The sequence below is a fragment of the Schistocerca gregaria genome, chromosome X, assembly GCF_023897955.1.
Source record: "Schistocerca gregaria isolate iqSchGreg1 chromosome X, iqSchGreg1.2, whole genome shotgun sequence".
NCBI classification, from domain to species: Eukaryota; Metazoa; Arthropoda; class Insecta; order Orthoptera; family Acrididae; genus Schistocerca; species Schistocerca gregaria.
This window is the reverse complement of record NC_064931.1, coordinates 667,299,935-667,325,885: the sequence shown is the minus strand read 5'-3', so window position 1 is coordinate 667,325,885 and position 25,951 is coordinate 667,299,935. Positions and strand designations below refer to the sequence as shown.

The 25,951-nt window shown below is 44.2% G+C and overlaps 1 protein-coding gene across 6 annotated transcripts in view; it reads left to right on the top strand.

Moving 5' to 3' along the window:
• LOC126299171 (serine/threonine-protein kinase NIM1-like) overlaps positions 1–25,951 on the top strand; it is a 511,818-nt gene that overhangs the window by 388,694 nt on the left and 97,173 nt on the right. For all 6 annotated transcript variants that reach the window (XM_049990932.1, XM_049990937.1, XM_049990936.1 and 3 more), the window contains one exon: positions 15,508–15,687. In XM_049990932.1, the coding sequence (XP_049846889.1) occupies positions 15,508–15,687 (180 nt within the window). The remainder of the gene's footprint in view (positions 1–15,507; positions 15,688–25,951) is intronic.

Genomic DNA, 25,951 nt, shown 5'->3' with positions numbered 1-25,951 from the left:
TTTGATTTCCTTGGAGATTAAATCTGTTAGCGAGACTTACCCTGTATCATCGGTCCCGAGCCTGGATTGATGGGAAGAGGAGATGTTCGCAATGTTCTTTAAGGAATGTCACGGTCGAGGACCTTCGTATTTAGCTGATCAGAGTTTTAGTTCCGATTTAAACGACCTCGACTACGAAATTCTGAACTCTTCACTTTTTCCTTTAGACATTGTTTCTTAAACAGACTTCTTAATAACACAGCCAAACTTAGCTCCATACTATGTTTATCTTTAAATGACTTAGATCACAAATACTCTAGTCCATGTGAATGAATTCGCTGTCACAGGCCGAACAATACAGCAGAACGAATAACATTTTCGATTTACACGTGAAACTGGCGAAAATGATGTTCCTACTTACTTTCGTTGCTATATTTGGATTTTCCTTTGTGTTAGAAAAAGACATTCTGCAGTCAGACCATGCGTGGTATCTCAGCCGTCTTCGTTGTGTCCATACTAACGGCATGTTAGAAACCCTAACAGTTACTCAAGACTGAACCTCTGTTTTACAAGGCAGCAGTGTTACCCGAAACCGTAGACGACTCCAACCAAGTACCCATATTCGTCGTGATTTGGCTAGAAGATCAAAGGTGTTAATAGTAAAATGTAGAATTTCGTTGACTGCGGTATTTTACCATCACACATACTAACATTTTTATACAGAAAAAACTTATGTACTACTTTTTCAGAGGAGACTTGGAAAGCACAGTCATGAATTTGTTTCTCTATAGCGAATGTGGATAAACAGAAATGAATAGTCAGATTCACATCATTTTCGAGGAAAATTCAGGTATCTCTTACGTCCAAATATCTCACGGATTGTAGCCTGATGACGCCTTCCACAACACGCCATTTTCATGGCACTACTGCAGTAATTAACAAACTCAGGTCTCACATCTGTCATGTTGTTTACAGTAATTTTGTAGCCAAAGGCTACTCGTTAATATCGTTGTACACCATCCCAATCACATTCTCGGAAAACAAATTTTTCTACTACAAGAAATCAAAGTGGCTTAGTCATGGTCTACTACAATGGAGGTCACGATGTATCAGGCGTGGAGAGGTACAATGTGGATGAGATGATGCGCAGTTTAAAGCCCTGCTTGTTTTATTACGCTTGAGTGAGGTCTGAAAGAAAAGGCGGAAAATGTAACCTAATGTCAATACATAGACAACTCCTCTTCCGAAAAGCACCAAGGGTCTAACGCATCTTAGTGTTCCCGTCCGTCTGACAGATGAACTCAACGTTCTAAGCCTTCACTTTAAAAGAAATTGCACAGGCACTTTGAACATCTAATTTTCTACACAGGAGCTGTGCGACATTATCTTTCTACGCCATCCCAATCACGTTCTGGGAAAAAAATTTCCACCACAAGAAATCGAAATACTTACTTGCCGGTCAAGCACATGATTGTAGTTTTCCAACATTCGCCACGAAGGCGATTTAGAAGAATTAGAGGCAGAGTACCATCTCAGATGAAACATTCTGGAAGAACAAAAAAAGACTAGAAAACTTGCTGCAAGATGGATGGGACTGGATTTGAACTTGTCTCATACCAAATACGACTCCTGTATCTTAGTAACTGTGGTATCGTGTTCGGTAACCACATGTTAAGGGAACGTACGGAACTACAATTATTAAAAACGTATTTATTAGTAGTGGAACAGCTTGGAGAATCCAAGACGCTCACGATGTTATTGGTCGTGATATCCACGAGGGTTCTGTTTAATGACAGAACAGATTCCGAAGTAAGCAAATTAGTGAATCAATAAGTTATAAAATAAAGAGTCGCATGGCATTCTTGGCTGGGAGAGTTAATTCAGCCACCTGATAGTGTTTTCTTCCTACGCGCGCCATGATTCCGTTCCTCGCAATGTGTGAGAGCTGTGCCTTTAGTTGATATATTGAACGCAAGTGACTATTGGGCGTGCGTCAATTTAGTGTTGTAACTAATGCTAGACTGCTGAATTAAGCATCCCTATCCGACGGATGGGACACCACCAACAATGTCACATCCTATCACTCCATGAGAAACAGCGGAAAGGATGAGAATTTAATCCAGGGTACTGAAGTCTGGTGATCAGGGTCATAAAGCAACCACCACACGTTCCCTTGTTGGTCAAATATCGGTGTTTAAATTTTTTTCTAGTGACTATTGGGCGTGCGTCAATTTAGTGTTGTAACTAATGCTAGACTGCTGAATTAAGCATCCCTATCCGACGGATGGGACACCACCAACAATGTCACATCCTATCACTCCATGAGAAACAGCGGAAAGGATGAGAATTTAATCCAGGGTACTGAAGTCTGGTGATCAGGGTCATAAAGCAACCACCACACGTTCCCTTGTTGGTCAAATATCGGTGTTTAAATTTTTTTCTACCGCCAGAATTCGAACACGTCACCTACAAGTCGAGTGCCACCACCCACATTTTTTGTTCGCGAATTTCGCAACAGATGTGGGTAATGAGTTATGGTTTCGTTGTCACATGTGTTTTATTCGTTTAGATTGACGTTTTTCTTTAATTTTTCGATGTAAACTATGTTGAAAGGTTACAAAAATATACGTGTTTATAGACCTTACAGGGGCGAGGCACTGATCACCGTTATCCTAGAAGAGAACAAAAGAATTGACTTCGCCAGTGGAGTACTCTAACAGCCCTACCACAACAAAGGTCAAAAATTAATAATGATTGTGGTGTTTCTCACGCTGCTAAATACTGCATTTTCGGGCAACAACAAAGTTATTATGTGGCAGGTGTCATTAGAGCACAGTTAATAACTTCATTTCATGTAATAATGAATAAAGTAAGCACTCATCTTTTCGTGTTTCCCACTCTGGTCTCGTCGTAAAATCGTGGCTCAATCGTCGAAAATCTAGGTGGTGACGCTTCCAAGCTCGGATGCAAAGAGGCCTAGGTTTTATTCTGCTATATTCAAAAGTTTTGCAGATGTATTTCACAAACCATTCTTGAAGATTACACTTTTGTGGGGCAATGGTGATGTAAAAAAGTAATCAGCACTCCGAATTTAAGTTACACTTCCTTTTTATTGCTTTTATTGCATTATCACGTAACACACAAAACATCACTTCACAATACAAAACATACTTGAAAACATCTTCCTCACTGTTAAAGTTCACATTTTATAAGCTTGACGACAATATGCGTCTTTCCAACATGACGTCCAAGACTTTACTTTCCCAAGGTCCGACTCTCTAACAACTGCTTGCACGCCCAAAAAATCAGAGTTAAAAGTACATCAAAGATCATAGTGACAAAAGAAAGAATACACATACGAATAATAACATTGCAACATACACACATTGATGTATCCAAGTACATCTACATTAATGAAATCAAATCCGAATGTTGTCCCAGAAATATGTTAACTACTTTACAGAAACACAATACAATATTGCTGGTATCGAGAGGCTCAGGTGAGGTGCCGTAATGGTTGCGTAATTCAAGTATCATTACAGTACCAATGCTGCTTATTCGAAGCCAGGTAATTTCGTTCACATAACTCATTCTCCATGGATTCAGTGACAGCGTAGTAGTTGAGTAGAACGAGGATGCGCGAGGGAATTAGACCTGACGTTCACGCAATCAGAGCGGCAGTCGGGTAGTTTATTTGTACAAAACCAGGGAGTACCTAAATCCGAGTTTTTAATGGAGTTTACTCTTCCGAAATACAAGTCTGGCTTTTTAACAACGGCGGGAGCGCGTTTGTTAGTTTAATTCGAATGGAACAACTTTGCCCCTTAGGGATACAGAAAAAGTGCACAGTGCTTGCTGTCAGCCCATGAGGTATCGTACTTCCAAAAGCAATCAAGCAAAGCCGATGGTCAATCAAGTGGTCACACGAATAGTCGCCGTCACGAAAAGGCTGTTTACTGAGCTCGCGTGTTCGTGAGTATAACACAGTCCATCAAAAATGCTGCTTATCTTTTCCCTTTGAAAAATTTAAATACTTCCAAACTTTAATGTCACTTTTGTTGTCTGATAAATAAGTTCCACACTTTCACGAAATCTGCCTTAATTGCGGTAGTTACACCTGACATACATTATCCCACAATTTTCAGTAATAGAAGTTATGGTCTGAAGCTCACACTTTACTCAGATACGAAACCTGCGGAAAATATGGCAAGAAATCTGTAACGATCATAGATTTGTCATTGTATTTCATTCTTCAATGTGAAGAACGGACAATTAATATAAGATTCACTATGGAGGTACCAATACTGCTCCCCCATGCATAGTAAGAAACTGATGACAAGTGCTACCGTGTATTTGACAATCTGTGGAACGTATAGTAATAGTTAATAAAAAAACTCTTCTTTGATTATTTTTGACCAAGTATACATAAGGTGTGTACGAGTACAGTTTGTGACGCAGGAGCGACGACATATGGAAGTTTTGGTCTGGCAGTGAGTCGTGCACGGATAGACAAAGCGCTGAAGGCAACCTTTTGTGTAAAGCGGGTTCAAAAAAATGGTTCAAATGGCTCTGAGCACTATGGGACTCAACTGCTGTGGTCATCAGTCCCCTAGAACTTAGAACTACTTAAACCTAACTAACCTAAGGACATCACACACATCCATGCCCGAGGCAGGATTCGAACCTGCGACCGTAGCAGCCGCACGGTCCCGGACTGCGCGCCTAGAACCGCGAGACCACCGCGGCCGGCTGTAAAGCGGGAAATCCGAGTTCGAGTACCGGTCCGTCACAACGTTTCGGTGTTGTCATTCCCTTATACAGCTGATGATTGTTCGTATTCGCAACTGCGAATACATTTCATGTACCTCATGAAGTACCTGGCCACATGATGAGACTGTTAATGTGTAAAATTTCAAACTATGTTCATAATAGTGACTACCAGATGCTTGTCCGGATATTCCAGCAGAGTGTTACCTTCCAAATCGCTCTTCCATATTTACGAGTCAATTTTTCTTAAAAGTATACATTAGAATTGACTAGAAAAGTATTAAATCTTAGCATGTATGTGCGACTACGAAATTTATGACTCTTCATTCGATGTCTTAGTGCTTGCACTGAACACACACATTTTTAGTATTCGGTACAACAAATAAAATAACTGATCTATACCGAAAATTACGACCGAGCGAGGTGGCGCAGGGGTTAGACACTGGACTCGCATTCGGGAGGACGACGGTTCAATCCCGCGTCCGCCCATCCTGATTTAGGTTTTCCGTGATTTCCCTAAATTGCTTCAGGAAAACATCGGGATGGTTCCTTTGAAAAGCCACTCAGATTTACTCCTCTATCCTTCCATAACCCGAGCTTGTGCTTCGTCTCTAATGACCTCGTTGTCGACGGAACGTTGAACACCTATCCCTTCCTCCTCAGAAACGAACTGACCTACTGAAATTGTGTGTCCATGAGTACGGCTTTCAGTTATTACCGTGACACGCCATACAAATCTACATTCGTATATACGAGTATACTCCGCAATCTATCTTACCGTGTGCAGCGGACGGTACAAGCGGTAAAGCTATCTTTACTGCCATCTCCTGTTCCATTCACGAATGGCGCCTGGGATAAATGATTACCAGTAAAGCTCCGTATGACATCTAATTTCTCTAGTTTTCTCGACGCGAACATTTCGGGAGACGTACTGAATTGCATGCATGTCCGAAGGAACATTTCATCGTTCTTCTTAACAACACAGGCACTTGCCCGCGAAAGGCAAAGGTTCCGAGATCGAGTCTCGGTCCGGTAAACAGTTTTAATCTTCCAGGAACTTTCATATCAGCGCACACTCCGCTGCAGAGTGAAAATTTCATTCTGGAGCCTTCTCTAAGTCTACAAATGCTATAAACGTAGGTTTGCCTTCCTCTCTTCTAAAGTAAATCGTAGGGTCAGTATTGCCAAGCGTGCTCCTGCGTTTCCCCGGAATCCAGACTGATCTTCCCCAAGGGCAGCTTCTACCAGTTTTTCCATTCTTCTGGCAAGAATCAGTGTTAGTAATTTCTAACCATGACTTATGACTCATAGCTGTATAATTTTCACATCATTCAAGTTAAAATATGAGTCCTCTCTTTGCGCACTCTAATGAGCTGTGGAGAGCTAGACACGTCATGGAAACTATCAATGATGTAAGGTACTTTCTGATTAAGTAATGCGACAGAAAAAACGTGCCAGCGTTAGCCAAATGTCGTCATATTATAATAAAATGTAATTCATCGTAAAAAAATCATACAGCATTTAGATGGATGGTCTATGTGGCAATATTAAGATCCTAATTCAAAAATTACAAGGAAAATGAGAAATGTTTGCTTCATTGAAAAGGAAAACTTCCTTACATGAAGAAGTAGAGAATTAAACATATTATTGGTTATATATAGTGTGCAAATAGCATTATCTGTAATTATGAAACTAACATAACAATTTATCTTTCATTCACAGTTTCTGTTATTGCTTTCGCATGTAACTAGTTAACATACAATAAATGCTACTTAAAAGTCGACTGACAGACTCAAAAATTTCAAGTGAACATGGGCCCTAAAATACATCTCTTGAAAGCTATGAGCACTTATCCAGTAGAAGAGGTGTTTTTCACAGTAACGAACGTGGACAAGTTCTCATAGCTCTTCAGGGATGTATTTTAAACCTCATGTTTACTTGACATTTTATCTTGTTTTAGTGCAAGGAATATGTCCTCAAAGTCTGGAAAGGGAATTTAGTTACACTCTGTTGTGGTTGGCAGGAGAGCCAACCCCGTATTGCTAAAGGAAGCCGAAATGCGCGCGTTTTAGCCCACGCAGGCTGGCGTGAGGTCTGGAACATGACATGGGAATTAGAATTGAGAAAAACGGACGTAGCTGGTGGAATACTTAACTTTAATCCATTAATGGAGAACGTCGCTCTTTATGGTACATGATTCACAATATCAATAGTACGGATACTGGCGCCTTGCTAGGTCGTAGCAAATAACGTAGCTGAAGGCTATGCTAACTATCGTCTCGGCAAATGAGAGCGTATTTTGTCAATGAACCATCGCTAGCAAAGTCGGCTGTAGAACTGGGGCGAGTGCTAAGAAGTCTCTAGACTTGCCGTTTGGCGGCGCTCGGTCTGCAATCACTGATAGTGGCGACACGCGGGTCCGACGTATACTACCGGCCCTCGGCCGATTTAAAGGCTACCACCTAGCAAGTGTGGTGTCTGGCGGTGACACCACATTCCTCCCCCGCAAATCGGCGTACGGTTGTGGAATAAGGCTTCCGCCCGCCGTGGGGAGGACCCCATGTTGACATATGCGACGAGGTGGGGAGCCTAACAACAGGCGAGGCTGTGCCACCCTCACCTTGCCATTCGGACCGCGGGGAGCTAGGAAACGCCTGAAGACCTGCTCCAGGGTGCACGCCAACATGCGGTGTCTGCGCCCGTGGAGAGACAGGAGGGGCCGAAGGGTCGACCTCCATCGAGCCGGGGCACCCAACGGTCGAAGACGACATATGGTCCGGGTTCCATGTCGGAGGACAGCTGGTCACGGGAAGCATTCTGCGGCGCGTGACCCAGGGAGGTGCCCGGCGGTTGCAGCGACGCGTCCACTGCGGGCGTCGTCGGCGGGAGAACAGGTGGCGGCGGCCATGGGGCAAAATGGAAGGCAGCGTCGGTAACACCTGCGGCTGAGGCGAGCCAGTAGATTGGTCCCCGGGGCGCTGACCGGACGGCACCGTCGCTGAAATGAGACGGCGAGCGGCAGATCCCGTGCGACGACAGAAGCGCAGCTGGTTGAGATGCCGGCGCACCTCACCAGAGGCCCCCAAAACCAGATACATAGCGCGTCCGAGGCAGCCAAGAATGCGCCCTTCGAGCCAACGCCGTGAACCTCGATAGTGGCGATAGTAGACAACGTCGCCTGGAGCAAAAGCAGGTGTCTGCCACTCGCTGCACAGGAACCTGATGCGGCGGATGGAGCAAAGACATCAAGGTTCGATGATGGCGACGTGGAGCAACTCAACTGGCGAGCGACCATCTCGGGGCTGAGAGCGATAACGCCTCCTCCCGAGAATGCGACTCTTAACTTCAACATCTGTGATTTGAAAGTCCTGACCAATCGTTCAGCGGCACCGATTGACTGTGGCGAAAACGGCGCGGACGTCAGATGTTGGATACCATTGGCCTTGCAGAATGACTGAAATTCAGCGGACATGAATTGTGGGCCATTGTCGGAAACAATAGTCTGTGGAAGACCTTCAATGCAAAAGATAGCGGATAACGTTTGGATGGTGGCAGATGACGTCGTGGAAGACATCCGGACAACAAAAGGAAAATTACTGAATGAATCTACCACAACCAACCATCGAGCATTCCAGAATGGACCAGCAAAATCGATGTGTAAGCGTTTCCAAGGGGATGTGGCTTTTGGCCATACAAATAATTTCCGCGGTGGTGCTGATTGTTGTTCGGCACACACCATGCAAGAAGAGCACATATTCGTAATCGCGGCATCGACTCCGAACCGAGTACAGTGCTGACGAGCGAGTTGTTTCGTCCTCACTATACCCCAATGTCCTTGGTGGAGAAGCTGTAAGACAGTGGACTGTAACCAACGTGGTACCACGACCCTGGACTGATCATTATCAGAACGCAACAGCAAAACACCACGTCGTACAAAAAGTCTCTCCTTGTGAGCAAAAAATCGGCGAACCAACGGGTCCCTGATCCGTGACTTTGCAAGGGCCATTGCGTAGCAACAAAACGCAGAACAGGAGCAAGGACAGGGTCGGCAGCTGTGGCTGTAGCTACAAGACGAAAATCAATCGGAAACGATTCGACCACGTCATCGGTTTCCGCATCAATGAACATGCAAGCAAGTTCGGAGGAACCGAATGTCCTATCCTCAGCAACAGGCAAGCGGGACAACGCATCGGCGTTTCCGTGCTTAGCAGTGGACCGATACAAGATATCGTAGCAGTACTGCGAGAGGAAAATAGACCAGCGAATGAATTTCTGCGCTGTACGTGGAGGTACAGGCTTGGTCGGATGAAAAAGCGATGTCAAAGGTTTGTGGTCTGTGATTATAGTAAAGTGACGACCATACAAGAAATCATGAAACTTTGTAACACCAGATACGAGAGCCAATGCTTCTTTTTCGATCTGTGAATAATTTCTTTGCGCAGACGAGAGCAATTTGGAGGCAAAGGCAATAGGGCGATCGTGCGATCCATCTTTGTGCGCAAGCACAGCACCGATCCCGAAATCCGGTGCATCCACCATCAACCAAAGGGGCTTCCGGGGATCGAATGGCGTAAGGCAAGTATTGGGAATCAACGCCGATTTCAACTGGCAAACGGCGCGTTCGCATTCCGTCGTCCAGACGAACGGAACACCCTTACGATGTAAGCTATGAAGCGGAGCTGTAATGGAAGAGACATGCGGCACATAGCGATGGTAATAATTAATTTTTCCCAGCACACTCTGTAGCTGCTTCAAATTCTGCGGCGACGGCAAGTCTTGTATGGCACGAAGGTGCGTTGGACTGGGATGTATGCCTTGGGCATTGAGTACATGTCCCAAATATGGCAAGTCCGGAGCAAAAAAACACACATTTGTCCTTCCGCAAGCGATGACCATTTTGTCGCAAGACCTGAAATAATGTTCCGAGATTGGCCAAATGTTCTTTTTCCGTCTTTCCGGAGATCACAATATCGTCCAGATAATTTGCTGCAGTAGGGACCGACGCACAAACAGTTTGTACACTCCTGGAAATGGAAAAAAGAACACATTGACACCGGTGTGTCAGACCCACCATACTTGCTCCGGAAACTGCGAGAGGGCTGTACAAGCAATGATCACACGTCAGCCAGTTTGCCGTGGCATACGGAGCTCCATCGCAGTCTTTAACACTGGTAGCATGCCGCGACAGCGTGGACGTGAACCGTATGTGCAGTTGACGGACTTTGAGCGAGGGCGTACAGTGGACATGCGGGAGGACGTACCGCCGAATTGCTCAACACGTGGGGCGTGAGGTCTCCACATTACATCGATGTTGTCGCCAGTGGTCGGCGGAAGGTGCACGTGCCCGTCGAACTGGGACCGGACCGCAGCGACGCACGGATGCACGCCAAGACCGTAGGATCCTACGCAGTGCCGTAGGGGACCGCACCGCCACTTCCCAGCAAATTAGGGACACTGTTGCTCCTGGGGTATCGGCGAGGACCATTCGCAACCCTCTCCATGAAGCTGGGCTACGGTCCCGCACACCGTTAGGCCGTCTTCCGCTCACGCCCCAACATCGTGCAGCCCGCCTCCAGTGGTGTCGCGACAGGCGTGAATGGAGGGACGAATGGAGACGTGTCTTCAGCGATGAGAGTCGCTTCTGCCTTGGTGCCAATGATGGTCGTATGCGTGTTTGGCGCCGTGCAGGTGAGCGCCACAATCAGGACTGCACACGACCGAGGCACACAGGGCCAACACCCGGCATCATGGTGTGGGGAGCGATCTCCTACACTGGCCGTACACCTCTGGTGATCGTCGAGGGGACACTGAATAGTGCACGGTACATCCAAACCGTCATCGAACCCATCGTTCTACCATTCCTAGACCGGGAAGGGAACTTGCTGTTCCAACAGGACAATGCACGTCCGCATGTATCCCGTGCTACCCAACGTGCTCTAGAAGGTGTAAGTCAACTACCCTGGCCAGCAAGATCTCCGGATCTGTCCCCCATTGAGCATGTTTGGGACTGGATGAAGCGTCGTCTCACGCGGTCTGCACGTCCAGCACGAACGCTGGTCCAACTGAGGCGCCAGGTGGAAATGGCATGGCAAGCCATTCCACAGGACTACATCCAGCATCTCTACGATCGTCTCCATGGGAGAATAGCAGTCTGCATTGCTGCGAAAGATGGATATACACTGTACTAGTGCCGACATTGTGCATGCTCTGTTGCCTGTGTCTATGTGCCTGTGGTTCTGTCAGTGTGATCATGTGATGTATCTGACCCCAGGAATGTGTCAATAAAGTTTCCCCTTCCTGGGACAATGAATTCACGGTGTTCTTATTTCAATTTCCAGGAGTGTAGACATCGCTGAAACAATGCAGGGTCGGATGCACTCCCGAATGGCAGTCGTTTGAATCTATACAAACAAAGATGCATGTTAAACACAAAAACGCGCTGGGATTCTTCGTCCACCGGTATTTGCAAGGACGCATCTGCCAGGTCCAACTTAGAAAAATATTTAGCCGGGCACAGTTTGTCAAAAAGGTCTTCCGGACGGGGTAAAGGAAAAGTTGCAATCACTAGTTGTGGATTCACTGTAGCCTTGAAGTCCACACAAAGTCAATTTTCCGGAAGGTTTTGGCAAAATTACAAAGGGCGATGCCCAGAGAGAAGCCTGCACACGTTCAATTACACATTGCGATTCCAAATCGTGTAATGTTTTCGCGACCTCATCACGCAATGCGTGGGGAACAGTGCGCGCTCTGAAAAATTTCGGTTGCGCGTTGACTTTCAGTTCCACATGTGCTTTATAGTTCTTAACGCAACCGAGGCCCGGTGCAAAAATGTCTGCAAATTCGTCACATAGACGAGAAACACTGTCTGAAGGCACAGTCTGGTTCACTGAGAGGGCCTGATTTACTACAGACAAGTTAAACAACTGAAATAAATCGAAACCAAACAAGTTCACTGCAGAAGAAGAACGAAGGACGTAAAATGACAAGTCTTGTTTGTCCTTTGTATGTTGCAAGAAGGCTGCACTGTCCTAACACAGGGATGTTGTGGCCAGAATAGCTATTTAACGTAACATTTGCGGCACGCAACGGAGGTGGGCCCAGCAGTTTGTGTTTTGATTGATCAGTGAAACTGCAGCTCCTGTATCGAGCTGGAATGGTATCACTTTGCCGTTAATGTCCAAGTCTACGAAACGTTTATTGTCCTGCTGACGACAAGAGCGACTGACTCGTGCAATGTGAACTGACACTGGTAACATAATCACTTGCGACTTGACGGGAGTTCCGGTTATGTCGACGCACACTATTTTTGGGACGAACACAGTCACTGTTAGAGAGAGTGACACTGGGCGAAGTGGAATGAACTAATGAACTACATGAATTTCCATGGGCGAAGTTTCGCGAGCCGGAGTATCCATGGTTCGATTCCGATTCCGGCGCCAAGCAAAGGGCCTGGAACGGTTTTGAGCTTCCGATCTGAGCTTTGTCTGGCGAACACTCTGAACATGTGCTTTTTTATTACAATAAAAGCAAATAGCTTGGCGTGACGTGTAATTCTCACGCAAGTGTTTAGTAGCACATCGCGGGCATGATTTGATCACTGCATTTGCTCGCCTGCGCGGCACACGTGGATGAGAGCCTGGCGGCAGTGGCGCGACCGGACGCGAGGGCTGTTTACTGGTCCGTGCAGCTCGCCCGGCGAGCCGGTTAACCTGACACACTGCTGGCGAAGTTTCAGATGATTCCTGAGCAAAGTCAAGTGTGTCCTGCCGATCCAATATGTCCATCACTTGTTGAATGGAGGGATTTGCTAGTTTCAAAATCTGTTCCCTTATACGAACATCAGAAACGTTCCGTGCAATTGCATCACGTACCATAGTATCTGAATAAGGGAGTCCACATTGACACTCAAAAGCACAATCCCTAGTAAGGCCTTGCAAGGTTGCAACCCACTCCCGATTAGTCTGACCTGCCGTACATTTTGTACGAAAGAAGGTATACCGTTTGGCAACTACATTGACTGATTCTTTGAAATATGCATCTAATGCAGACAACATTTCTTCGTAGGACAGAGTTGCTACGTCGCGTCGGGGAAATAATTTGACTATCACACGGTACGTTTGTACCCCGACGGAGGAAAGGAGAAAAGGCTGCCGCTCGTTACCTTGAATTCTGTAGGCGGCGAGACGGAATCCAAATTGGCGTGACCACTCCGTCCAGCTTCCCAGTGCAGCATCAAAAGGTCGAAAAGTGGGTGCAACAGCGTGTTGTGGCAGCGTTAGCGGTGAAGCGGCTGCAGCAGCATCGTTTTGCATCGCACGTTGACCCTGGACGAGCTGTCCAAGGGCATCCAGTAAGGCCTGCGTCTGCTGATTCTGTAAGCGATAAAATTCGGACAGTACATCTGGAGATTTTGGCGAAGCCATTACACAATTAAATCAGGGCAATTTAGATAAGAACACTTTTACTCTCGTCGCCAATGTTGTGGTTGGCAGGAGAACCAACCCCGTATTGCTAAAGGAGGCCGAAATGCACGCGTTTTAGCTCACGCAGGCTGGCGTGAGGTCTGGAACATGACAAGGGAATTAGATGTGAAAAAAACGGACGTAGCTGGTGGAATACTTAACTTTAATCCATTAATGGAGAACGTCGCTCTTTATGGTACATGATTCACAATATCATTAGTACGGATACTGGCGCCTTGCAAGGTCGTAGCAAATAACGTAGCTGAAGGCTATGCTAACTATAGTCTCGGCAAATGAGAGCGTATTTTGTCAGTGAACCATCGCTAGCAAAGTCGGCTGTACAACTAGGGCGAGTGCTAGGAAGTCTCTCTAGACCTGCCGTGTGGCGGCGCTCGGTCTGCAGTCACTGATAGTGGCGACATGCGGGTCCGACATATACTACCGGACTGCGGCCGATTTAAAGGCTACCACCTAGGAAGTGTGGTGTCTGGCGGTGACATGACACACTCATTATGTGGGTTTTTCCCACTGCAGTATAAAACTCGGCATCGAAGATTCGAGTTTAAGTCTTAACCAATTCAACCAGAAACCAGGTCATGGAAGTCCTGATAGGTGCATGTTTCTCTCAAATCTCACTGTGAGATTAATTCTTTCTCAGGCTAGCAGATATAAATACATACTGTCCGCAGAAACATATAGTTCACTTTGAACTCCGTTCTTTGCAGGTTCACTGTGCGCAGAATCCAAATTCGCTGTTCTACCATTCAGAATACATTGGTATCATTTAAGTGTCTTTTTCCACTTCGAATTCACTGACGGGAGCATTCTTTCGTCCAGCAAGACAGTTTTAGTTCTGATTTCTTATTGTTTCCAATTATTATTAACATTATATATGGAAGTAATCTTGTACAAGTAGTGGCGCATGGCTGATGTAGCACAATGGATAAACGTTTAACACAGGAAATCGGCTATTCGTGATCATCGATTTCATCCAGATTTTATTATTTGCAGTGCTTAGCCAGAAATGGAAGTAACAGAAGTGAGAGCTCCAGATGGATAAAATTTTAGAAAAAATGAGGTATGAACCACTTCCGTTAGCGTACTTCCAGGAGGCGGTTGGCGCCGCGGAATGATTACAAAACAGTAAATCGAGGTCGTGTGGTCGAGTTCCTGTGCAGAAAATTCCTTTTATTTTAAATGTTTACGTTGCTTAAATTGCAAAGGAACAGAACTAATGCTGAGTGTATTGTATTTATAAAGATTTCCATATACGGCATTAAAAGGAAAGGCAAAGGAAAATTTGGGATTGAAAATATATTTCTAGAAAGGGATGGTAATGCGTACAAGAGATTTTAGTATATGATATTACCTTTTTTTTATTATTTTGCACGAGGTGGTGTGATAACGTAAAAACAGGGAAAGCAGTAATTATCTCGGCTTCTTACAGACGGTATAAACGTCGCATTTTTTGTTTTGAAGTGGCAGCAAACCACGCATAACACATCATTTCGCCAAATATTGGCGAGGATAGCTGGTAACGTAAAACAGAATCTCTTTTAATGCCATCTTCTCGGAATGTAATTTCTTTTTCTTTCTCAATGAGCAGATTTTACCTGCAGCGGAAGCTGATTATTCTAGTTCACCTGCCGAGGACTCCTTGAAGGTGAAAACTGAAGCTAACGGTATACCGAGTCCTGTGCGCTGAAATTAAAATCTCTTCTCGGAAAGTTATTTACAGAATCCTCGTGGGCGCCGTAAGGCCAATCCGTTCTTGGAAATTTAGTTGCAATCCTAAATTTTTCTTTGCCTCTCCTTTTCACGCCTTTAATGAAAATATTAACAAATACAATTTACTGAGCATTATTTAGATCTATTTGCAGTTTAAGTGACGTTTGATTTGAAAATAGAAGTTTCTGCATAGGGACTCGACATCAAGAAGTACGGATTACCTCTGCGCCAACCGCTGTCTCGATACTACGCTTACATAAATGACTCGTGCCTCGTCTGACCCACGCCAAAACTGTATTTTTTCTAAACGCTTGACCATGTGCAGCTCACACTTCTGTCAATTGAATTTCTGGCCAAGCCCTGGAAATACCAAAAATTTGGACGAAATCGTTGATGACGAATAACACGGTCGCCATGTAAGTAAAAATATTATTGTGGTTTGCACTGTGGTGTAGCTTTCGGGGTTAAAATGCTCTCACTGGAGACTTGCATGTTTTATGTAATTACTTTATTATGGTCCTGCTACATAGCAGAGAAAAGTAAGTGGATGCGCTCTTCTGTGTATGTGCAGAGGAGAGGCCTCCCGCCGGCACGACGCCGTACGAACGATTGGTCCGAGCCCAACAACAGGATCATAAATGGCAGTCGGAGGTGAGCCTGGGGAAGCGCATAGGCTTCTACCGTATCCGCGGGGACCTGGGAAGCGGGAACTTCTCCCAGGTCAAGATGGCCGTGCATCAACTCACCAGAGGTCAGTAGCAGCCACAACAATTATCCTCTTAGATTTATTTTGCAAAAACAAACATAATGTCTCATGGGATAACAGCAATCAGTGATTTTATATTGTTACTTATAATCTGTCTTGATTGCAATTTTTTTTAATTCATATGACCGGTTTCGGTTCATACAGAACCATCTTCAGATCTGATATTTCAGTTACAGGAGTAACCCGTCCAAATCCAGCAACTTTCACATGCTGCGTCACCCTGCATGTGAAAGTTGCTGGATTTGGACGGGTTACTCCTGTAACTGAAATATCAGATCTGAAGATGGTACTGAATGAACCGAAACCGGTCATACGAATAAAAAAAATTGCAATCAAGACGGATTATAAGTAACATTATAACTCTTGGATTTAGCCAATTTATTTGAAATTTCGTACGTTTTTAAATTGGGTGACGGAGTGATATTTAGATTCACATTATAGATAAGAACCTGAACTATCTCTGCGTGTAGACTGGTTACGTTATGTCCTGTTTCACATATTCAGAGAATTCTGGAATTCTGAACATTCAGTTGTGCTATTTGTGTTCGCCCGCCCTCATAGCCGAGGGCGTTAACGTGACGCTGCCGGGATACCCCTGCGTCCACGGGGACGGCGAACATGCGGTTTTTAGTCGGTTTCCCACAGCCAGCTTCGGATTGGGGATTTTCTCTGCCCGGGGACTGGGTGTTTGTGTTGTCGTCATCATTTCATCATCATCATCATTCGTGACAGTGGCCCGACTGGACTGTGTATAAAAATTGGACTGTGAAAAAATTGGGACTTTGTACCGAAGCTGATGACCGCGCAGTTGAGCGCCTCACAAACCCATCATCATCATCACAGCCAACTTGGCAGGGGAACGTAGGGTAAAGTGGCCAGTGTGTATTTTTTTGTCCTGAACAGTGTTGTTGCCTGCCGTATAGTGCTCCAATACACACATACTCTTTCACTGTTGTCAGTGAGTTTGACAAAGGAAGCTTAATTCGTTATTTTTTTAATAAAATATCTTCTGATTTTCAGTTTTTTATGTCAGATAAGTCATTTATAATTCTTATCATGTCCCTTATACCCAGAGTAATACTCTTTTGCCATATAAATGTTTAAACAACGTTTGGACTGCAAATGTAGTTCCTTATTATTTATTTCAGTTTGATGATTTCCTCTGTGAAGAACTAACGCAGAGATCATGTTCGGTCGGGAGAAGTGACCACACCACCCGTCGGGAAAAATGCTGAAGGTGTTTCCCTGATAAGAGTTACTTACTTCACAGATCATATTACAGATCAGACTGCTTTTAAACCATTTTACACACAAAGCCATCATCCGTCATTCTGTTCCTATGTGATGATTTTCAATAATTTTTTATTACTTAAAATTTTTCTGCTCTATTACTATTTGCGTAACACAAAAAAAGGCTCGGAACACAATGCGACTTAACTTCTGACGTCATCAGTCGCCTAGAACTTAGAACTAATTAAACCTAACTAACCTAAGGACATCACACACATCCATGCCCGAGGCAGGATTCGAACCTGCGACCGTAGCGGTCGCTCGGCTCCAGACTGTAGCGCCTAGAACCGCACGGCCACTCCGGCCGGCTGCGTAATACAAAAACCCCTTTGCAAACAATGTGCTCCAGGCGCTCGGTAATTTTTCAGACACTAGGGCATCAAGATGCCTAGAAAATATGCCCAGAAAACTCTATATTACCTCCCCCCACCCACTCCCAGGTAGAGAAATGTGTCCACTATGTAATACTTCATAAAATAAATATAGGTCTTATATGTTACAGTATTATATTAGCTGTACATGGTTCGGTGCAGTTTAATTTCCCTTACATTGGCCACTTTACCCCACCTTTCCCTAAACTCCGGGCTGCTGCTCAAGTTTCGCCTAAGATACACGACACACAAACATGCAGGAAACAATCTTACGCTTCAACAAGATATTCTCTCAAGAGTCACAGTGAGTTCCGTCCCTAGAGGGGGCGGGAGGGGGGGGGGCAGGTAGGTGAAGGCGTCAGGAAAGGCATCCAGCTACCGGCGACTACTAACAACATCACAACTCGTATAGCGATGAACACCATGTGAGAGAGAAACGGCAAAGGCAAAAGAAGAAGAAAAGGAATTAAGATATTTGAATTTAGATGTGAATACCTACAAAGGTACTGCTTCTACTCAAAGATGACTTCACTACCTGTTTCGTAAAGTATTAGAAATATCTGAATATCAGAGTTCACAGAATTATACTTATGGGGCGTCGCAATTTAGTATTATACAAACATTACAAACCACACAATAAATTTTATAAATTCGTAGTGTTCCACAGCCGGCGTCATTTTGCATAAATTAATTTTGAATATTAGGCTGTGTCACTGTAACTACTAAAACAGCTAAACTGCCGACATTTCGATCGACTTGCTGTGGTCCTCTCCAGGACCGTCGCAAGTTAGTCGAAACGTAGGCAATTTAGCCGTTTTAGTAGTTACAGTGACGCAGACCAACACCCAAAGTTATGTTCAAAGCATCCACCGTAGGTGAAACTAAACTCACAAATTTTCCACAATTATAGTTTATTGGAAAAAAATTGTATGCTCGTCTTCTCCGACGAACTCAACACAATTAGCTCTCAGAAATGACCAACAGGCCGGAGGCTTTTGTTCAGCAGGTCAAAGCGTCATACCTGGTCGAGTTTTCCACGAACTAATATTTACAAAGGTGTACTGCAGCACATGGAACCAAAGTTCCACAAGAGTTTACTTTTGGTACGTGCACTGTAATAGAGATCCTTTGGAAAAAAAGGATACAGTCCGTGTTCTACCAGAGTTTGTAAAACAGGTTGCGACCTGGACCGTCGGTGGAGATGATTGGCCCGGTGGTATCCGTCGAGGAGACAAATGGTCGCAAGCAGACAGCGGCGTCGTAGTGCAGTGGATGTCCGTCTGTAGCTCTGGCTCCATGTGAATTCCCTCTGCACGGCGGTGCGCGGGCCTGACTAATGTCGCGCGGCACTGTATCGCAGAAACTGTTTTAGGTTGGTGGGTCACGGATTCAAACAGGTGTCCCCCCCCCCCCCCCCTGCAAGTCCGTGACCTCTGTTGTGCCACATGAGCTGCCGGCCATACAGGCGGAACGCAGCAACATGTCAATTTTATACAAAATTAATTTTATGACTCGCATAGTAAAAGAGTTCGTGTAAAGCATGTGTAAAATGTATTTCGAAATTTCAAATATTTTGGGAGATGGAGCATACTGGTAACATGGAATTAGGCAGGAAAATGCATCTACTATGTGAACTACACGATATTTCTGCTAGTAATGCTGAATGCCTACAACAAAAAAGAAGGTACTATCAAGAGACCATACTGACACCTTCCCTAAATGCCGGTGCTTATAGGTCTGCATCGGAGTCGCGCTGGGTTGCATATATGTTGAAGCAACACACTCAAACGGAATATTTTGATCGCACCTTATTCTACGTAGGATTTCACTGTTGGTATTTACATTGTAGATGACATCGGTTATCTGGTAATAAAGCCATATTCTAAGATACGTTTTCGTTTCTGATTTGGCGTCTCACCCTACTACTACAGGAACACTCGCTTTCGTTGCCGAGGTCGTTAACGCTCGCCCGCTGCCTGATGCTTAACTCAGAGGTTGCCGGTTCGATTCGTATAGACAGAAAAAATTTTCACAGCCAGTTTTTGTCCAGCAAGGAGAAAAGATGTGATGACATATAGTTCCTGATCAGTAGACTTTGCGCCAATGCCCTGGATTTAATTCCGAATCTCTCCGCCGTAGCCGACCGGGGTGGCCAGGTGGTTCTAGGCGCTACAGTCTGGAACCGCGCGACCGCTACGGTCGCAGGTTCGAGTCCTGCCTCGGGCATGGATGTGTGTTGTACGTTCTAGGGGACTGATGACATCAGAAGCCCCATAGTGGTCAGAGCCACTTGATTTTCTCTCTCTCTCTTTTTTTTGCCGTTTCCCATGGAGTGAGGGCAGGTGACACTGTTGACGTTAATCCATTCATCGGGCGAGGACGTTAAGTTCAGCGACAACTTTGAAGCTAGCCAAGGGGGAAAGGCTATGTTCTAGCACTGTCTTTCTCCCTGTCCCTTCTCTCATCATCATACAAAACAGGCATGATACCAGACTACACTCAGATTACAGGAACTTAAACTCAACAGATACATTTAACACACAAATCTCACACACCGCTAGGATAGAGTCCATTGCGTGTGGAGAAAGAATTCCTGTTCCAATTGGGAGGCTGTGTCTACCATTTAGGGGATCCCAATCAATACTGCCGGACGATTCTCTAGTCCTTTACTCGAGACATTCTCAGAGACAGGGTTTCGGAGAAGTAGTTTAGTGGTCCCCTCATCTCATAGCATGATATACTACTATCCATTTATCTGCATTGCACATAATACAATTGCTCTTGTGTTCTGTATGCTGGGTGGAGATGCTTCTTTTAGTAGTACATACGTTCACTTGACAAAGACATTACGTTGATAAGGTGTTGAAACAAGAAAAGTCCTTAAATATGCTACGGTGGAAGTATATTTTTGTGTTAGCTGAAGAGCCAACACCGTTTTACGCGTGGAGGCCGAAATTCACGCGTTTTAGCTCACGCAGGCTGGCGTGAGGAGGGAAGAACTATACTGTCGTGAGGTCTGGAACACGAAAAGAAATGATAATTCAGAAAGAGGACGTAATTAGTTTGATACTGAACTTTAATCCATTAATGATGAACGTCGCTCTTGATGGTACATGATTCACAATATTATCTGTTCAGAATACATTTTTGAAGTAACTGTAGTAATTGAATATGGCGCCTTGCTACGTCGTAGCAAATGACGTAGCTGAAGGCTATGCTAAACGTCGTCTCTGCAAATGATTGCGTATGTAGACAGTGAACCATCGCTAGCAAAGTCGGCTGTACAATGGGGCCAGTGCTAGGGAGTCTCTCTAGACTAGACCTGCCGTGTGGCGGCGCTCGGTCTGCAATCACTTACAGTGGCGACATGTGAGTCCGACGTATACTAACGGACCAAGGCCGATTTAAAGGCTACCACCTAGCAAGTGTGGTGTCCGGCGGTGATACCACATATACTATATTACTTTGCACACACACCTAATTGTGAGTAGAAACCACTAACAGAAACATCAATAGCCGGCTTCAAAACCTAAAGAGCAGTTGTCATCTCGGCAGCATAGATAAATCGGTTCAAATGGTTCAAATGGCTCTGAGCACTATGGGACTTAACATCGGAGGTCATTAGTCCCCAAGAACTTAGAACTACTTAAACCTAAGTAACCTAAGGACATCACACACATCCAAGCCCGAGGCAGGATTCGAACCTGCGACCGTAGCAGTCGCACGGTTCCGGACTGCGCGCCTAGAACCGCGAGACCACCGCTGCCGGCCACTGCCTAATAAAAAAGTTTGAAACACCGAGATTTGTTGTTGTTGTTGTTATTGTTATCTTCAGTCCAGAGACTGGTTTGATGCAGCTCTCAATGTTACTCTATCCTGTGCAAGCTTCTTCATCTCCCAGTACCTACTGCAACCTACATCCTTCTGAATCTGCTTAGTGTATTCATCTCTTGGTCTCCCTCTACGATTTTTACCCTCCACGCTGCCCTCCAATACTAAATTGGCGATCCCTTGATGCCTCATAACATGTCCTACCAACCGGTCCCTTCTTCTAGACAAGTTGTGCCACAAACTCCTCTTCTCCCCAATTCTGTTCATTACCTCCTCATTAGTTATGCGGTCTACCCAGCTAGTCTTCAGCATACTTCTGCAGCACCACATTTCGAAAGTTTCTATTCTCTTCTTGTCTAAACTATTTATCGTCGGTGTTTCATTTCCATACATGGCTACACTCCGTACAAATACTTTCAGAAACAGCTTCCTGACATTAAAATGTATACTCGATGTTAAAAAATTTCTCTTCTTCAGAAACTTATTCCGTGCCATAGCCTGTCTACATTTTATATCCTCTCTACTTCGACCATCATCAGTTATTTTGTTCCTCAAATAGCAAAACTCTTAGACTACTTTAAGTGTCGCATTTCCTAATCTAATTTCACCCGACTTAATTCGACTACATTCCATTAACCTCGTTTCGCTTTTGTTAATGTTCATCTTATATCCTCCCTTCTTGATACTGTCCATTCCGTTCAACTGCTCTTCCAGGCCATTTGCAGTCTCTGTCAGAATTACAATGTCATCGACAAACCCTGAAGTTTTTATTTATTCTCCTTGGATTTTAATTCCTGCGCCTATTTTTTCTTTTGTTTCCTTTACTGCTTGCCCAATGTACAGGTTGAATAACATAGGGGCTAGCCTACAAACCTGTCTCTCTCCCCTCCCAACCACTGCTTCCCTTTCATGCCCCTCGACTTTTATAACTGCCATCTGGTTTCTGTATTTGATCCCTGACAACTTCAGAATTTGAAAGAGAGCATTCCATTCAACATTGTCGAAAGCTTTCTCTAAGTCTGCAAATGCTAGAAATGTAGGTTTGCCTTTCCTTAATCTATCTTCTGAGATATGTCGTTGAGTCGGTATTGCCTCACGTGCTCCAAAATTTCTACGGAATCCAAAGTAATCTTCCCCGAGGTCGGCTTCTACCAGTTTTTCCATTCGTCTGCAAAGAATTCGTGCTAGTATTTTGCAGCCGTGACTTATTAAACTGACAGTTCGGTAATTTTCACATCTGTCAACACCTGCTTTCTTTGGGATTAGAATTATTATATTCTTCTTGAGGCCTGAGGGTATTTCGCCTGTCTCATACATCTTGCTCACCAGATGGTAGAGTTTTGTCAGGGCTTGCTTTCCCAACGCCATCAGTAGTTATAATGGAAAGTTGTCTACTCCCGGGGCCTTGTTTCGACTGTGGTCTCTCAGTGCTGTGTCAAACTCTTCACGCAGTATCATATCTCCCATTTCGTCTTCATCTACGTGCTCTTCTATTTCCATAATATTGCCATCAAGTACATCGCCCTTGTATAGACCCTCTATATACTCTTTCCACCTTTCTGCTTTCCCTTCTTTGCTCAGAACTGGGTTTCCATCTGAGCTCTTGTATGAATATCAAGTGGTTTTCTTTTCTCCAAAGGTCTCTCTAATTTTCCTGTAGGCAGTATCTATCTTCCCTAGTGAGCTATGCCTCTACAGCCTTCCATTTATTCTCTAGCCATCCCTGCTTAGCCATTTTGCACTTCCCGTCGATCTCATTTTTGAGACGTTTGTATTCTTTTTTGCGTGCTTCATTTACTGCGTTTTATATTTTCTCCTTTCATCAATTAAATTCAATATTTCTTCTATTACCCAATTATTCCAACTAGTCTTCGTCTTTTTATGTACTTGATCTTCTTCTGCCTTCACTATTTCGTCTCTCAAACCTACCCATTCATCTTCTACTGTATTTCTTTGCCCCGTTCTTGTCATTTGTTCAATAATACTCTCTGAAATTCTTTACAACTACTGGTTCTTTAAATTTATCCAGGCTCCATCTCCTTAAATTCCTGCATTTCTGCAGTCGGACATCTCTGAAATGTTTTTTGCCGGCCGCGGTGGTCTCGCGGTTATGGCGCTCAGTCCGGAACCGCGCGACTGCTACTGTCGCAGGTTCGAATCCTGCCTCGGGCATGGATGTGTGTGATGTCCTTAGGTTAGTTAGGTTTAAGTAGTTCTAAGTTCTAGGGGACTGATGACCACAGATGTTAAGTCCCATAGTGCTCAGAGCCATTTGAACCTTTTTTTTTTAAATGTTTTTTGTTCTTTCCCGATTCCATCTTAAGACAAATGCTGGGATGCTGCCCCCATAACACCTCCACGGCCCAATTCCTGTCTGTAAGTTGGCTAATACTTTCCTAGAAGCTAAAAGTCGGTAATTTCCAACCCCTTGTTTCCGGCGAGTAATGCGTAAATAATACAGCGGTATTTCAAATGTTACATGAAGCAAGTTTCTGAAATATGGGGAATAGCATATTCCAGTAAAAATATGTGTATATATTTTACAATGTCTGTTCCTTCAGCTATGCTGCTTGGTTGGAGGAACAGATGTTGGAATATAAATACTACAATCCCAGACGAGCAAAAGGACAATAATGATACTAACGTTGTACCTGTTTGTTTCATTAATCCTGCTGGGGGAATCCGAGTAATGTTGCAAGCAGTAGAGGGGAAGAGAGTGTGGCAGATGGAGGTTTGGATTGCTCCACTAAGCGTGAACCAATGGTCGAGTGGCTAAGGCGACCATTTGCTATAGACGGGTAATCAGGGTTCGAGTCCCGATCGGCGCAGATTTTCATTTGTCACGAATAGGTAATATTTTCAGATCTAAGGCATTTGAGCTCAAAAGAATTCGCAATTGGCGAACGAATTTTATAATGAAAATATGGGTATTTTGAATGATTCGCGATTTTCGGTGATCTGTGCAGTCTCGAGTACACATAAACCTAGATTGTCGAGTGTTTGTTGTACTAACGTACCCAATCGAAAAAAAGGGCTTTGCAAACGTTAGTAATACAAAAATAATCCTAGGATGCAGCAAATCCATCATAGCTTTCTGTGCCGTAAATGTTCGCTTCATCTCTAAAGTCAGTTCATTAAATATAATCAAACACGTACTATCATACTTTTGTTTGCTATAAGCTGATGTGATACCACCTACGTACTTCGGGTTGTATTTTTCTAACTTTATTATTTAGCATTTTGCTATAAATATTTTAATTGCGGTTGTATATATGTTCGTAATATGGATGCCAGAAGTAGATGGCTGTTAAGATTTGATATGTCTCGGTTCGAGGCAACCACAGCAGCTATGTCTTTCAGCGTTTGCTACTATTTCCCCACTCATCATATAGAACGATTTTTCTTCCAAACCTGATTCCTTTATGCATTGCATTTTCTGATACCGTCTCGACCATCGCTGAGGATGTTGGTAACACGTACAGAATGGGATTCTGACAGCTATCTTCCGCTGAAACTGTCCAACACGATTTTCCGATTAGCTCTTGCGCGAAAGGCAATTTCGCCTTTCCACCTGCTGCTGCTATGATTGCCAAAATCTGCGCTGGCAGTCAATATGTCAGAACGATGCACTCAATACGTGGCTGGACACGCAGCAGAAAAATGTCATAACAAATCTAAGTTCCGCATCTAACGTCGTCTGACAGGTGACCTGGTCCGCTGATTCCGACTATCCCGCGTGTGGTGACTGGCGCTGATATGTGAAACATATCCCACGCAGCCGAAACAACGGACGCTACTTTCATATTCATTACAAATACCTCTCCTCAATATTGCCGAATGAAGGTTCCGCGCACGTTGAGATCGACGCAGTTCACTTCCCTTCTCTGGCATCCGACCTCTAGGTATTTTCTGAGCATGAACTTTAGCAGTAGCGTTTGAGTACAAGGTGGAATAATTAATTCAAACATTAAAAACAGGAAACTCCACTCAGTGTTCTGCGGTTGTATTATCACGGATCTGGAGGTGAAGCAAAGGCTTAAAGTATGTGGAACATAGAGAACGACGATTTGTAAGACATGGCTTTGTTTTCCCCGCGATCTTCACATTTATAAAATTTGACCATTCATATATCTCATACAGGGACAGGACGAAAATGAGACACGTACACAGTGTGTTACACTTATAAAAATGGGGCGTCATAATTATTAGCGTAAACTGACATGGGTGAAGGTATACGACAAAGAAATCAAAACTGTTCCAATAAACATGGGTCCTTGCTGGACTTGCTCTCTACCAAAGCTACGATTTGGTAGATTTGATACAGTACATAGCTGATGCAGTAAATGGTAGGATTAGCGATAGTATAGTGACCTTTTGGTAGGGAGGAAAACATAAACGAATGTGTGAGCGAGATACTGACACCCGACGACATCTCTTTCTCTCTTGTTTGTTTTGTTTGCTTTGCTCCTAATTAGAACCTCACATCTTCAGCATAGTCAATTGTTCATTTTAGAACCTCATGAAATATAAATTGCATTTTATAATTAATGAAAATTAGTTGGTCGCGTAACTTCTGCACTTCCATGTGAGGAAAACAATTACTTTGATGCAAGTACAGTTTATGTGCACAAAAATAAAAAAAATCTATGTAATTATTACTTGATATTTTGTCCTCAGTAGAACACTCTTCATCATGATAAAGGCAAGCGTGTCCTATTATTACTGATAAGTGCGAAAGTTGTTTATGAGAAATGGAA